We start from the raw sequence: 13,756 nt of genomic DNA, 5'->3' as shown, positions 1-13,756 counted from the left end.
CAGTCATTACTGATGCAGTGAAGATCGTTACTTTCATCAACAATCACAACTTGGTTCGGAGTGAGTACCTCAAGAGGTCGGGCGGGAAAGTGCTTCTAAAGTTGAATGCGAAGCGGGTGTCTGAATACTTCAGAAGCACTTTGCCGCCCGACCTCTTGAGGTACTCACTCCGAACCAAGTTGTGATTGTTGATGAAAGTAACAATCTTCAGTGCATCAACAATGACTGGAGCGATCCAATCTAGCTTGCCGATGTCTTTTAGAAGGTTGTTCAAGCAATGTGTCATGCAAAAGCACAGTGTCACATGCGGATAGTGGCCCTCTATAATAGCTGTTGCTGCCTTGTTTGATGCCTCCCCATCTGTGACAAAGGCCGCCACGTGTTGCTCACTGATCGTTTCTATGGCTGTTGTCCACTCTACAGAGAGGACATCGGTGGGACTTGCCACTCTCGGTGGCATCATGAGAGTGCACAAAGTACATCTCTCCACTCGAGTATGTGACGAGACCATGAATAGATCTCTTCCTTGTATCGCTCCACCCGTCGGCAATGAGGGAAACGCCATGTTTTGCCCAAAGACGCTGAATATTGAGGGTTGCTTGCTCCACGATAGCCTTCTCTCGATCGAACAAAGTAGTTCGGAGAGCCTCTGAAGATGGCGGCACATAGCCGGTGCTATACTCTCCTATCCGTTGCACCATGACTTTCCAATACTCCGACCTATTTCGATGAAACATAGAAGAGGTTAGTAGCAAAAGGGCGGAAACGACGATAACGGAAGAAATGAGAGAGAAGATTGATAAATCATAAAATATACCTCGCCGCGACAAATGGGATATGGTCGCGATAGAAGAATCGGGCCACGGCCGCATCCACCTCTTCCTTCTTCTTTGAGTCCCAAGAGGTGGCAAGGGTCCTTTGGCGACAAATCGGACCCGATGAAGATCCACCGGAACCTAAACCGGGTAGAGAAGAAGAAGGGAAAATGAGGGTCTTTGGGTCGATACCTTTGCGTACGGGCTTGGCTTTATGGTTGAATTGCCGATCCTTTTCCTCGAGCTCTTTCCTCTTCTCGATGGTTACGTTGGTGCAAAATCTCGCCTCATGTGCCAACACTCGAAGAAAGTGTACCCTCACTTTGTCATGCCCCCCTTTCCGCATGTAAGAGCATAGCCTGCATGCCCATGCACGAGAACCTCCCGCCGCCGACAAGGTGCCCTTCGAAGTCACTTTATCCCACCACGACCATTCCTTCGCCTTTTGAGTGTTGCCCGCATGAACAGAGGGGGTTGTACGAGAAGAAGCAGCCATGGATTATCCGTGAAAGAGAGAGAGCTTGATCTTTGAGGATTTGAGAGAGAGAGATAGCTTGAGAGAGGGCTTGAGAGAGAGAGGCTTGATTCCATGAGAGCTTGAGCAATGAGAAGTTGAGATAGAGAGCTTGAGAGAGGCTTCACCTCTTGAACGTTGAGACCGAGAGAAAGAGAGCTTGAGCCTTGAGCCTTGAGGGTTAGCCCAAGAGAGAGAGAGGGAGGTTGAAACTTGAGAGCTTGAGCCTTGACTCTTTGAGGCCCTAGGCCCCTATGGCTTGAGAGTTGAGAGCAAGGGAGAGAGTGCCTTCAAAGTTCAAAGCTCAACCTTGAACTTGATGCTTTTGTGAAGAATGGGGGAAGAGGTGGGGAATTATATAAGGCTAGGTGGCTGTAAATGGCCGTTGGCTGCCCAAACAGCTACTTTTTTTTAACTTCAAATCTCCCCGTTTCTGGCCGTTGGGGCCGTTCCAACCGGTCCGTCACTGCCTGCCGTCGGAACGCCTGTCCGTTCCGGGGCATTCCAAGAAAAGTTACCCGGCCGGAACACCGTTTCGACGTTCCAAGCCCCCAAAGTAGCGTTCCCCGATAACTCTAGTTTGCAATGCATGGGGACACTCTTACGTACTCCACAGATATACTAGTGACAACTTGGACCGGACAAGTTATGAACAACACTAACAAAAGAAAGGGAAAACAACAAAAGAAGAGACCATTAGGCCCTCGCCTATTGGCAGAGCAACGGGCCGAATACTTCAAGGAGGGTAAATGTTACGTATTTGGAGAGCATGGGCATGTTTTAGCCAGATGCCCTAATAAGGCACCAAAAGAACAACCAGAGGACAAGCCTGAGAGCTCGAGAGCAGCAAAGGAGCGAGCAAAGAAGGGAAAGACAAAAGCTGGACTAGTAGCATATTTTGTGGGGACTGACCCTGAGCAAATGGATGAGAGTACGGAGCTCTGTAGAGCGTGGGGCAAAGTACGAGATCAAGAAACCCTTATCTTCTTCGACGAAGGAGCCAAGACCAACTTCATTTCAACTGAATTGGCAGCTAAACTTGGAATTACGCCAAAGGAAATAGGACCACCAGCTGAGGCCGTTCTAGCAACACCCCGACGAGATGTTGCCATTAGACCTATCAATGGAAAACTTCGGTTGCAATGTCAAGGGTATTTGGAGGGCACGAGGACTTTTATATCATGCCTTTGTAGGTTTTGCGGGCGTAATTGAGGGCGATTACATTTCTTTCAAGAGGGGGGTATGTCGCAAACTAATGACGTGGCATGACCTAGAGGATAGAGCCCCGCTGAAAGATACAGAAGAGGTTGAGACAACTTGCAGAACCAATCCGAGAGCACAAAAAATGAAATGGTCCAAATTTTTTAAGTTGTTTCAACGTATAGGGTCCTGTCCGATGGGACTAAGGGGACACAAGAATATTAAAATAAAGAAAGGACTCTCAATTTGCGTGTGACTGTTGATGTGGCATCACTGTACGGAAGTCCCGCAAATCGCGTTGGCTGCTGACGTGACATCTTTACGGATTTCCACGATTTGCGATGACAACTTTTGGCGATAGGAGTTGGGACCAGATGCTTTTGAACTTGAAGCTTTTCATGTACACTGCTTTTGGAAGGCCCATTGCCTATAAATAAAGCATCAGGGCCTCAATCTTGGGCAGATTAGCTTGGGAGCACTGTTGAGACGAGGACCCTCGAACATTGTACTTGGTGAAGCATTAATAATAAAGAAATACCGAAAGGGGCGCAAGTCTTTGGGGCCAATCTCTCTAGGCACGGAACTTCGTTGTGCCGTGTCGTCTCTCTCTCTCAGTTTTGTTCAGTTCTTCCAGTTCTCTCACATGTGTTGTGGTAGATCTTGGCTTGAGTGACATCCAAAGTGCAAGTGGAGGAGCCACAGAACCAAGCAGAAGCAAGGAAGAAGCTCTACCAAGGAGAGGCAAGGCAAAAGAGCAACCATGGAGCACTGTGACGGAAGAGACCCTGCAGGCATCCAAATGCCAAAGGATACTCACATCTAGGAGTACATGTCCCAAAGAAGTGTCTGACGCGCCAAGAGGCATGGGTCCATCATACAGAGAACAAATGGAGGTGGATAGGGCAATCCCAAATAGAAGACAACATTCGAGGGAGAGGGAGGGAGGGTTACTGAGGAAGAAGTAGCAGTGGAAATTACAAACCACATCCACATAAGTACCTGTACCAATCCAATCCCCTCATCTTCCCGAGGGCAAGAGAGCCTCCAGGAGAAAGATCTGCAACGTCGAGGGAGATCCGTCCGTTGTGCCAAAACCTATATCTGAGTCCACGTCTCAGTGTCGAAGAAGGAGCAAAGTGAGAGGCAAAGGGGAAGGTGTTGTCCATGCAGGAAAACGCAGCAAAGGGGGACTGGAATGCTGCTGTAAACAGAGCATTGAGCCATCCTCAAAGTGCCGGGAGACACCAGGTGTTGAAGGTTGGGGTGGATCCGGGCTGAACAGGTACCAAGATCAAAACGCAAGGTGTAGAACCTCCCTCCAGAAAACAATGAAGGCAAACAATAGAAAACGCAAGGCCCTCAAATGCTGGTGCATAAGAGGTGAGAGAAGAGGCGTTGGTGGAGAGGAACCCTTTGCTTGCAAGAAACGCTGGCCAGCAAAAAATGCTGAGGCATAAGCAAAAAAGCCAGCAGATGGGTGTAGTTGAGGGTGGGAAGGAGGATAAGAAGAAAAGCTCAACGAAGATAGTACCCAAAGCTAGAAACGCTGGTATGGCTGAGCCTGATAAATGTAGATGCAAGGAGCAAAAACGCTTGCAGCCAAGGAAAAAACGTTGATGGGTGGATGATGGGTTCTTCGCGATGAAAAGCTTTGCAATGTCCTCCAGGCTGATGGCGATGGCAGATCAACATAAACCATGCTCTGATACCATGTCAGAGTGTGCAACGGAAAGGGAGAGGATGGAGACAATGGAACACCATGAGACACACACACACATGGTGAAAGGCCAAGGTAGTTAGGTACGTAGTGTTCGGTACAAATTCGGTTTGTAAGGTACGTAGTACAGAATGGATTGAGTTTTTAGGTACGTAAAAATTCGTACTTTTTTTCACAAAGCCTAAAACTGAGAGTACTCCATACGTTAATATATGCATTCACCAAGACTCTTAATAAAGACTAGCAAATCAACAATAGACCATTGCAAATGCCAAAAACTAGAGTCCACGACTCTAACCGAACAATGAAAACACAAAGCTGAGCTTAGCTAACCAAATAGTGTCCGATGTCTGCTGTCATGGTCACATAAAACTAGGAGAATCAATATAAATACATAATGAATAATCATAATCCAAGATTGAAGTCTGAAGTCCTGACTCTAATAAGTAGTAAGTACTACAAACCACACACTGCACTCAAAGCTGACACCTGCAAGAGAGGAGCACACACTGCACTATACCTGTATCTCTGCTAAAACCAGCCGCTCTCAACTACAACCAGGCATTTTTCCAAAAGAGAGGCCTAATCGGCTGAAATAGAGCAACCCCCACCCTCCCAAAGACCCCCCCCCCCCCCAAAAAAAAAAAAAGTGTACAGAACCTATCCGTACGTACTTAACCGTACTGTACAGATGTATGGTACAGATAGAATCTGTACGTACGTACGGATGCAACCTTGCAAAAGGCTAGCAAGCCAATGTACTCCAGATGGCGAATCATGTACAATGATGAGATTAATGAAGAGAGGACACCCCTGCTCCTATATATAGGAGAATAGGGGTAGGTCGGGCAAATGCCTAATAAATCACCCTACCTAATAAATGACCCTCCAATATAAAAGGGGGAATGTGAAGTGACCAAAACAAGTCTAAGTGGGCAATGTGCTGAAACAACCTTAAATGTGCCTGAGATCCCTGTGCAGAAGGTGTACAGGTGGCCAACCCACAACCAAGGGCCAATGCACGTGAAAGTGAGGAGCATGTAGACAAGGTGCAAAGCATCTGGTGATGACAAAAATCTAACACCCAGTCAATGACACTCTCTTTTGGGCATGCCTTGGCAGGATAAGAACTATGCTACCATCTAGATCTAGAACCATACCATCACTTTACTGCATAAGGACAAGCTAGTAGTCCTTAGACTTCAACTAAAAATAATCGAGACGAACCCAAAATGATTTTAGTTTGCTTTGTATTAAGATACTTTGAAGTTTGTTTGACAAATGCTCGTTGCACTTTGTTTGAAATAAAATTGATCACTTTTGAACTTGTCTTGGAGCCGACTATGATTGCTTGATTTTGGTTTTGATGATAATTTCAATGATTTCAAGAATCTTATTGGTTAACTCATGGCTCGAACATTGGTCTGGGAAAAGTACTGAAGAGAAGAAATGTGCTTGATAATGTTTGAATATCTCATTGCTTGGGTGTTTCTTGTTAGATTTACACCACTCTGCTGCTTCACACAGGTCTAGGGCACTTCCTTGTACGGCTAGTGTCTCTGGGCTAGCCACCCATAGCATAGGTTGCACCTTGTCCAACCGCCCAAGTTTGGGGCCGACCGCCCACTTGAGTTGGGCGCCCACCTTGGGCACTCATATATATGGGGCCAGGGGGTACACATATCATATATATCATCTGATCATTGTACGGGTCTTCTGCTCTAGTAGTCATGGAGGGTTGATCGCACCCTCTTCCCTACACCAGCGTTTTGTGGTCTACTGTCTCTCTCTCTCCTCTCCTCTCACGCTTCTGCGCACGCGCACTCACATGGTATCAGTCGCCGGTTGAGTCCAAGGCACCTTCCGCATCAGGTACTCCTCCCAAGAAGAAGATCAGCCAGCGTTTTTGCAAGGAGAGGCCAGCACTCAACCTACAGCAGCGTTCCATCACGAAGAGCCTGCGTTTTCAGCCCATCTACGTTTTGGGCAGCAGAAAACCCTAGCGTTTTTCGGAGGCTACTTGCGTTTTTGCTCTCCCTTCGTAACGATCAAGTCCTGGCTGGCAGCGCTGGCCCTTTTGGGCACTTTCCTAGCGAAAAACCCCTCCCTCCACCTGCGTTTTCAGCCAGATCTGCCTTTTTGGGATCTGCTGCGTTTTTGGACAGCAAGGCAGCGTTTGCTGCACAAAGGGGGAGCATTGGGCTTCCTACCCTTGATCTTGCCTTTTGACACACCAGCTTGGCATCTGGTGCCTTGCCGGCCCGTATCCTCTCCATTTTTGTCAGATTTCAGCCATTCCCCACTACTGTTTTTTCTCTGTTTTCAGCCTCCGACGGCTGTGCACACAGAGATAAATCATCTTTAGACCCTCTGCACAGCTCCCGACCCCGCCGGGAGCGTACGAGCACGCTGAAATTGGCTGGACAGCAGCATTTTCATCACCTCGCAGTTGCATTTTTGTGGTGGACAGCAGTCACATGGCTTGCGATTTTCACAAAGGATGAAGCTACCTCCTGCCAGGAGTCAGGACACCATCCGGTGGTGGTCCATGCGAGCTCTCAATGACTTCTGTAGTACATGGTATCTTCGACATCGGCTTGATCATCTATGGGCGTACGATCCTTGGGAGATCCATTCATTCCAGCCATCATTCGGCGGTTGCGCACTCCAGAGGGGGTGGTGACTATTGGTTTGCTATGGACACACCTATGCACTCATCAGAGGAGTTCACACGAGATATGGCCATGCTCATGGCATATGGGATTTCGACATTCCTAGAGAGGACACCACCATCTTGGGTGGACAGACACTTGTCACTTGACCTCGACACGTCAGATCACTTGCTTACACAAGAGGATCTACATGGACTTAGGAAGAGGTTCTTGGATTTCATCTTGGACAGGTTCATTGCTTGGATCTACAAACTGGAGTGGGACTTCAGTGCTTTGGACTCTCTTGGAGACTTTACCCGCAAGATGCGGGAGAGAGCATCATCACGCAACTACATCCGAAATCATCCGGAGCTTGGCTTGGATGGTAGTGCAGTTGCTCTTTGTCACAAACCAATGACGTGGCATGACCAACTAATAAGTTGGTTCCAACTTATGGACAACTGCCGAGGGGCCAAAGGGACACCTAGCATTAAAAATAATGCGTAAAGAGTTGCTGACGTGGCTGATGTACGGACACCCATGATTCACGCTACTGACGTGGCAAGCTGTACGCACGGCCGTAAAACGCGCTGACTGCTGACATGGCAGCACCGTACGGAAATTTCACTTTTGGCGCTGCTAAGTTCGGCTGGCAGCTTTTGGATCAAGTTGCTTTTGAGTTTACTGCTTTTGGGGCTTTGCTTTTGGCATCCCTTGTATCAATAAATAAGCCCCAAGGGCCTCATTTCTCACGGCATTTGGACGCAGAGTTTGAGAGCGAGCACCCGCGGTAGTTGTACTTTGCTCAAAGATTAATATGAAAAGAAATATAGATAGGGGCACCTGTCTTTGGGCCAATCTCTCTTGGCATGAAACTACATCGGGCCGTATCGACTCTTTAATTGTGAAGTATTTTAAGTGAATCTCTATTGTGCCGCAACAAAATCTAGACTTGGGTGTCCAAGTTTATTACACTCTTCTACACTCCTCATCATTTGGATTGCTACCTTCAGAGTTGCTTACACTCACCTCGGTAACCTTACAGCAGAATTATCCCCCAACCTAGGTGGTTTACCACTCCCAGCTCATTTACATTGAGAGCAACACCGTGTTGCGGTTTGGTGGCGTTGTTGGCATGGATTCTATTTTGGTTGACACCGGAGGATTGGAGGCAAGAGATACAGGCAAGACGGCACAGACAGACTGGTCTGGCATTTCCTCTTCTCAAAGGTTCTTCACAGCGCACACTACTCAGTCTGGCTTCCCTTCATGGAGGATGATCACCGTGCAGATAGCTTGGTTTGACCACACCTCTTCTCAGAGGCCCTTCACAGCACAGACTGTTGAGTCTAGCTTTCCCCAAAGCTTGGATTACCCTACCTACTGACAGGACACCATCCGGTGGTGGTCCGTGCGGTTTATCAATGACTGCAGCAGCAGCTTACGGTAGCTTCTACAATTCAGACTATTTAGTCTGGCTTTCCTTGTTTCTATCACGTGCACATCTAACCCTATGTGCATGTGGACAAGCTACTTCATGACAAGGGTTCAGTTAGCTTAGGAAGTGTTATGGCACCTTTGTGAGTCTATTTGCAGACCGTGCATGTCCAGGCACTTAGAGTAGATGCATATCCTTTGGTTGCACACATCATGATCATCGCCATTACCATCAAAAGCATTTTACAGTGCACAAAACCTATTTTCCCTATTTTAGCCATTTTTCACTTATTATTAATAAGTGACTTGTTGAGAAACTGGGTAGGGCAAGCTACTATATAAGAAAACTAGCGCTAGCACTTTCTGGCAAAAGAGGCAACAGATACCATCTCGTAGCGCACCTTCTCAGCAAGACCAGCCAGCGTTTTCAGCAAATGCAGATTAGCCCCAGCGTTTTGCAGTTGCAGATCAGCCTGGCGATAGCAGTTTCTCAATAGTTCCTCTAGCGTTTCCAAATTTGTTGCATCACCTAGCATTTTGCAGTTTCTTGGCGACAGTTCAGCCCACTGCATCAGCGTTTTGCATTTTCAGCGATCAGACTCCGTACCGCAGCCCCCAAACCTCACAGATCTCACCTTCCCGCAATAGATCCTCGTCGCAGGTTAGATCAGCCAGCGTTTGCAGATTCAGCCCGCTATTCGCAGATGTTGAGTGCCTCGTCGTCGCATCCTCGTCATCGCTGCCGTCACCGACATAGAGTCAGAATTCAGCAGATACAAGATTTGCAGATTTCAGCCCTAGCGTTTTCAGTTTTCAGCCCGTCTCGTCGTCGACATCGTCAGCAAGACCATTATATTTGGACCATTGTAGAGAGTTGTGCAATCAATAGCAAAGACTTCTCTCGCCATCGAGAGAGGGGCCCTTGGAGGAGGGTTTGACAACATTCTGGTTTGTATTCTTCTCTCTCTATCTCTCAATCTCAGCACCTTCATTCGCAGTGTTTACCACTTGTTTGTGATCATTTGCACTCTCTCACTATAGGAACGGAAGGCTCTCCCTTCCGTAAGTAAAAGGAACCCTTGAGCATAGTTCGGAGCACTCATCTTGAGCAAAAGTTCAACATTCACTTCCGCTGCACCTTACATTGGTATCAGAGCTTTGACAGTGTTCTGTATCACTCAAGGAAAGAAACACGAGATTTATTTATTTTTTGCTTGTTGCGATCGCACGTAACCCAAGTCCACTTGGACATGTCGATTCCTAATCGTGTTTTGAAGAGTGACAATTAACCCAAGAAAGAAGGGCTTGTCCAGCCTCTCCTTGTTTCTCTTTTCACTCATTGAGAGCGGACCATGCACTTGGCGGCCGGCCAATCGACGTGAGGTGGGAAAAAGCAACCTTGGTGTGAGCGCAAGGCCGCCAAAGGGTGCGCCCGCAAGGAAGAGTAGAGCTCGGGTAAGAGAAGATCCTTCTCTAACACACATTGCAAGCTAAAGAAAGAACCTCAAGAACCCAAGAATCCAAGAACCACAAGAACCCAAGTTCCTCGTGAACTTAAAAACCCAAGACTTCAGTGTATGGTCATCACCCGAAGCGGAATGGATACTTCGCATGGAGGTGATGAGCATGGAAGTGGCGAAGAAGAATTTTCCCCACCAAGAGGTTTTTCCGACCCTCCCCCCTCCCCAATACGCCAAGGATTGTACCAAATCCTATGGAGGCTTTGGTCAAGACAACGATGGACATGATGTTACAACAAGAAGCGCAACACGCTGCCTTGGAGCACGAGCACGAAGAAAGACAAGCATCCTTGGATCGCGAACGCGAAGAAAGACAGGCATCCTTGGATTGCAAATGCGAAGAAAGAAAGGTCGACTTGGCGTGAGCGCGAGCAAGCGCACTTGGCAGCCGAAGAGAAAAGGGTAGCCTTGGAGCGTGAGTGTGAGCAAGCGCACTTGGCGGCCGAAGAAAGAAAGGCAGCTATTGAGCTTGAGCGTGAGCAAACACGTGAAGCCCAACGGGTAGCGGCCAAAGACAGACGAATAGCCTTGGAGTTAGAGCGTGAGGCGCAGAGAGACCAACGCATGCAAGAGTTGGTCCTACAGGTACTCACCTAGAAACCAGATCCGGCCAAAGATGTTGGTGGTTCATCAAGTGGCGCAAGCCGAGATTCAGACTCCAACAACCCCGTCACCGAGAAGTTGACATTCAGTAAGTATGACGATAAGATGGATGCTAGCGTTATTCATTCTTGGTTGCATCAATTTAATGCTTATTTTGCAAAGAGAGAGAGAGAGAGAGAGAGAGAGAGAGAGAGAGAGAGAGAGAGAGAGAGAGAGAATGTACTCAAAGTCGTGCAGGCCCGGGAGGCAAACTCTGCTATCACAAGAGAGATACAAGCATCACACAATATGCCCAAGTGGGTACGCCCCCCCCCCCCTTCTTTCTTATATAGGGGTGAACTATGGCTGCGTCACACCCCTCCAAAATACCCCATGACCCAAAATAAGGAGAATATGAAGGGTCACTGACAAGAAAATAGGGCACCCAACAAAAATGCCAACAAGTGTCAATCCAGACAACATATGGGGAAATCCCCCAAGATGCCTAGACTCTAGAAAAGCCTCACAAAGCTGGGCACAGCCACAAAGAAGCCCTATCTCACCAGATCTAGACGGTAAACCCAAGAGGTGACATCCAAAACTCTTAAGTGATCTTGTTCCTGGTTGATGATTTGCACGCTATGCACTTGTCAAAAGTGGCTTCCTTAATGCTGTATGTAGGGATGAGTCACTCGAGAGACTCGCTCTTCATTTCCAACTCTGTTTGAGTCGTCTATGGACCAAAAAACAGAATAACCAGCATGATCTCCGTTTGAGACTAGTTCTTCAATGACATTTACGGGGTGTCACCAACGCAAGTGTGACGATATTGAAGTCGGTAATTGTGATAAAGAAGTCGTACTTGTAAAATGGCTGTCCCGTGTCTTTGGAGTTCCAAGAGGAAGAACCCAAAACATCTCTAGTCCTTAAAGTGCATGACTCATCTCCCTTCAATCTCATGATACATAGTACATTGCAAATGTAATGCTCCATCTCTGGCTCCCTCCCAGAAAGCTGACATATATGATCCTTTGCATCTATCCTCCCCTTTGTATGTCAGTATCCTCAGCTGATGTGATGCGGTACAGACCTGGCCCACAGTAATCAGAGGGCAGAGAAAAAGCAAAACTAAGACCCAGTCTTGGTTGTTTTCCAGGTGGAGGTTGAGGATTAGACCTCGTTTATAGTTGGCTTATATCAAAAGTTTTCTGACCATAAATTTTGCATGTTCAAAGTAACAAGCGGTAATTTATAGGAAATAGATTTCTTGCAAGAGACAAGGACAGACACACAGACAAAGATTTCATAACATTGGTAGCTTGAGGTACTCTCACGATATCAGAACACAAGAAGAGAGAGCTCAGAAGGATAAAACAGTAGGAACGGTGGCCAAAACTAAACCTAAACCAAGATTTCCTAGATATAAGGATATGTGTTGCTAATAGGGGCTGAAGCCTGAAGACCTTATGCCTTAGAATGCACAACCACCTACGGCCACAATCAAAAGCAGTACTACTAAATAGCGGACCAAAAGTTATGGATATGTTGAAAAGAGTGGGCTGTTCAACAAATCAACCGTTAACCATTGGTACGAATTGATTGAATGAGAGAATGAAATAGGGCTTCTGGGGAAAAAGGATTTCTTTGTTGGATCTTGCTTAATCGGCCACAAAGCCTAAGACAGACCCCGCAGCAATCTAGTGTTTGCACACATTCACAGCATAATTTGGAGTGCACATTGAATCAACTCCCTGACACGTTCCTCCCACCCCTACTGTAGACCATTGTAGCCTAGCCAGGGAAACATAAGACATGTTAGTTAGCAAACGGCCAATGTATTAGTGCCTTGAGTTCCACTAGGTATGTTTTCTCCATAAATTACAGGCCAGGTTGAGGCTTCACCATTCTACGTGATAAATAAGGATTTCGGGGGTCTGTCTAAGCGGAATTCTTGAGCTGATGGGTCCTTCGGACACACATTACCTCATCTCTAGCTCAATCAGAACCAGAGCGAGTGACTTGAGCCTGCTTCTTAAAGGTTATTATGCAGCTTGCATGGAAGTTGTCAATACCAGACATCTGCATCCATAGAATCTCTGATATGACTATAAGCTTACATACTCTTTACTTAAACAGTTGAAGGTCCAAGCAAAGCTTTACTTCCACAAATTGCAAATAGAAAATCTCGGTTGGAACTTACATCAAATCGGCGCAGACGGTCATCGTCATTTTGAGCAAGCTCTGAGCAGAGCTGGGCTGCTCGCCTGCCGAACATCCTCTCCTCCTCTGTCTGAGTGCGTGTCCTTGTATGTTTCCCTCCAAAAAGTTCAAACAAATTGGAATTAGATAGATCACATGCTGCTTCACATTTTTAGTGAATTTAAGGGGACAAGGCCTTTGAAAACTAGATCTTGTTAGTACCAAATGTGTGATCCGTCCGAAGAACGTCCAAAGGACTTACAGAAACCTCAAAGATCGTTTCGAGGACTCTTGAACTCAAACTATGTTTTTCAAAGGGGAACTAGGATAACCACACTTGGGAGAGAGGGGGAGAGAGAGAGAGAGAGAGAGAGAGAGAGAGAGAGAAAGGCCTGCAAGAATCACCAATCTACCATTTTTCGCCGCTTCATAAAGTCTATTGGGATGCATGTGCGACTAGATCTCTCTCTCTCTCTCTCTCTCTCTCTCTCTCTCTCTCTCTCTCACACACACACACACACACACATTACACAGCACAACAATGGTCATATGGTTACGAACCCACAATCTAGTACAGCTAAGAGCCTATAGCTAGGAGCCTATGGGAAAAGGAATAAGAGGTTTTCTAGTCTAGGAGATGCACACATAGGAAGGGGTCCTATATATGGGAGCATGGCAAGCCTATGTAAGGAGTTGGTTAGAGCTTCAATGTGCTTTTCCTACCCATGATGGGATCAGCAGTCATGCATGGTGATGGACGCTCATCCCTCTTCCCTTGCAATGGTATTAGAGCTCTTTATTCAATTTTCTTCTCTGTGTGAAGGACAACTGTGATGTAAAATGACACTCGGTGCTAAAACCGCCATCCTAGCTGTGCGTAGGAGCTGACATTTGTGCAAGGATGCAAGATGGGGGTGACTTGGTTGGGAATAGGACCAAAAGGGGTCGTCTTGGTGTGCTAGTTATTTTTATTTCATGGAGGGCGTTAAGGATCCACAGGTGTTGCTATCAGCGGATTCTCTCTATCTATCAATGTATGGCCACCATGAAAGCTAAGTGAATTTTCCTTTCGCAACATTACGTGGCACCCAGTATTGGTGACCTCTTTTTAGGAATCCCCC

General features: G+C 46.9%; 1 protein-coding gene across 4 annotated transcripts in view; it reads right to left on the bottom strand.

Annotated features, from left to right (window-relative positions):
* Positions 1-13,014, bottom strand: part of PSF1 (partner of SLD five 1) — a 32,597-nt gene extending 19,583 nt beyond the window's left edge. The window contains exons 1-2 of one of the 4 annotated variants that reach the window (XR_015185753.1): positions 12,858-13,014; positions 12,637-12,752 (exon numbers count right to left, since the gene is read on the bottom strand). Coding sequence is in view for 3 of the 4 variants with exons in the window: in XM_086494552.1 (XP_086350678.1) it covers positions 12,637-12,711 (75 nt within the window). In the remaining variant the exon portion in view is untranslated. The remainder of the gene's footprint in view (positions 1-12,636; positions 12,753-12,857) is intronic. The other 3 variants (XM_086494552.1, XM_086494550.1, XM_086494551.1) reach the window with 3 other exon arrangements.
* Between the last annotated feature and the right edge of the window lie 742 nt (positions 13,015-13,756).

The sequence above is a fragment of the Adiantum capillus-veneris genome, chromosome 21 (genome assembly GCF_014529385.1).
Source record: "Adiantum capillus-veneris isolate H3 chromosome 21, ASM1452938v2, whole genome shotgun sequence".
Taxonomy (NCBI): domain Eukaryota; kingdom Viridiplantae; phylum Streptophyta; class Polypodiopsida; order Polypodiales; family Pteridaceae; genus Adiantum; species Adiantum capillus-veneris.
This window is presented reverse-complemented; position numbering and strand designations above follow the sequence as displayed.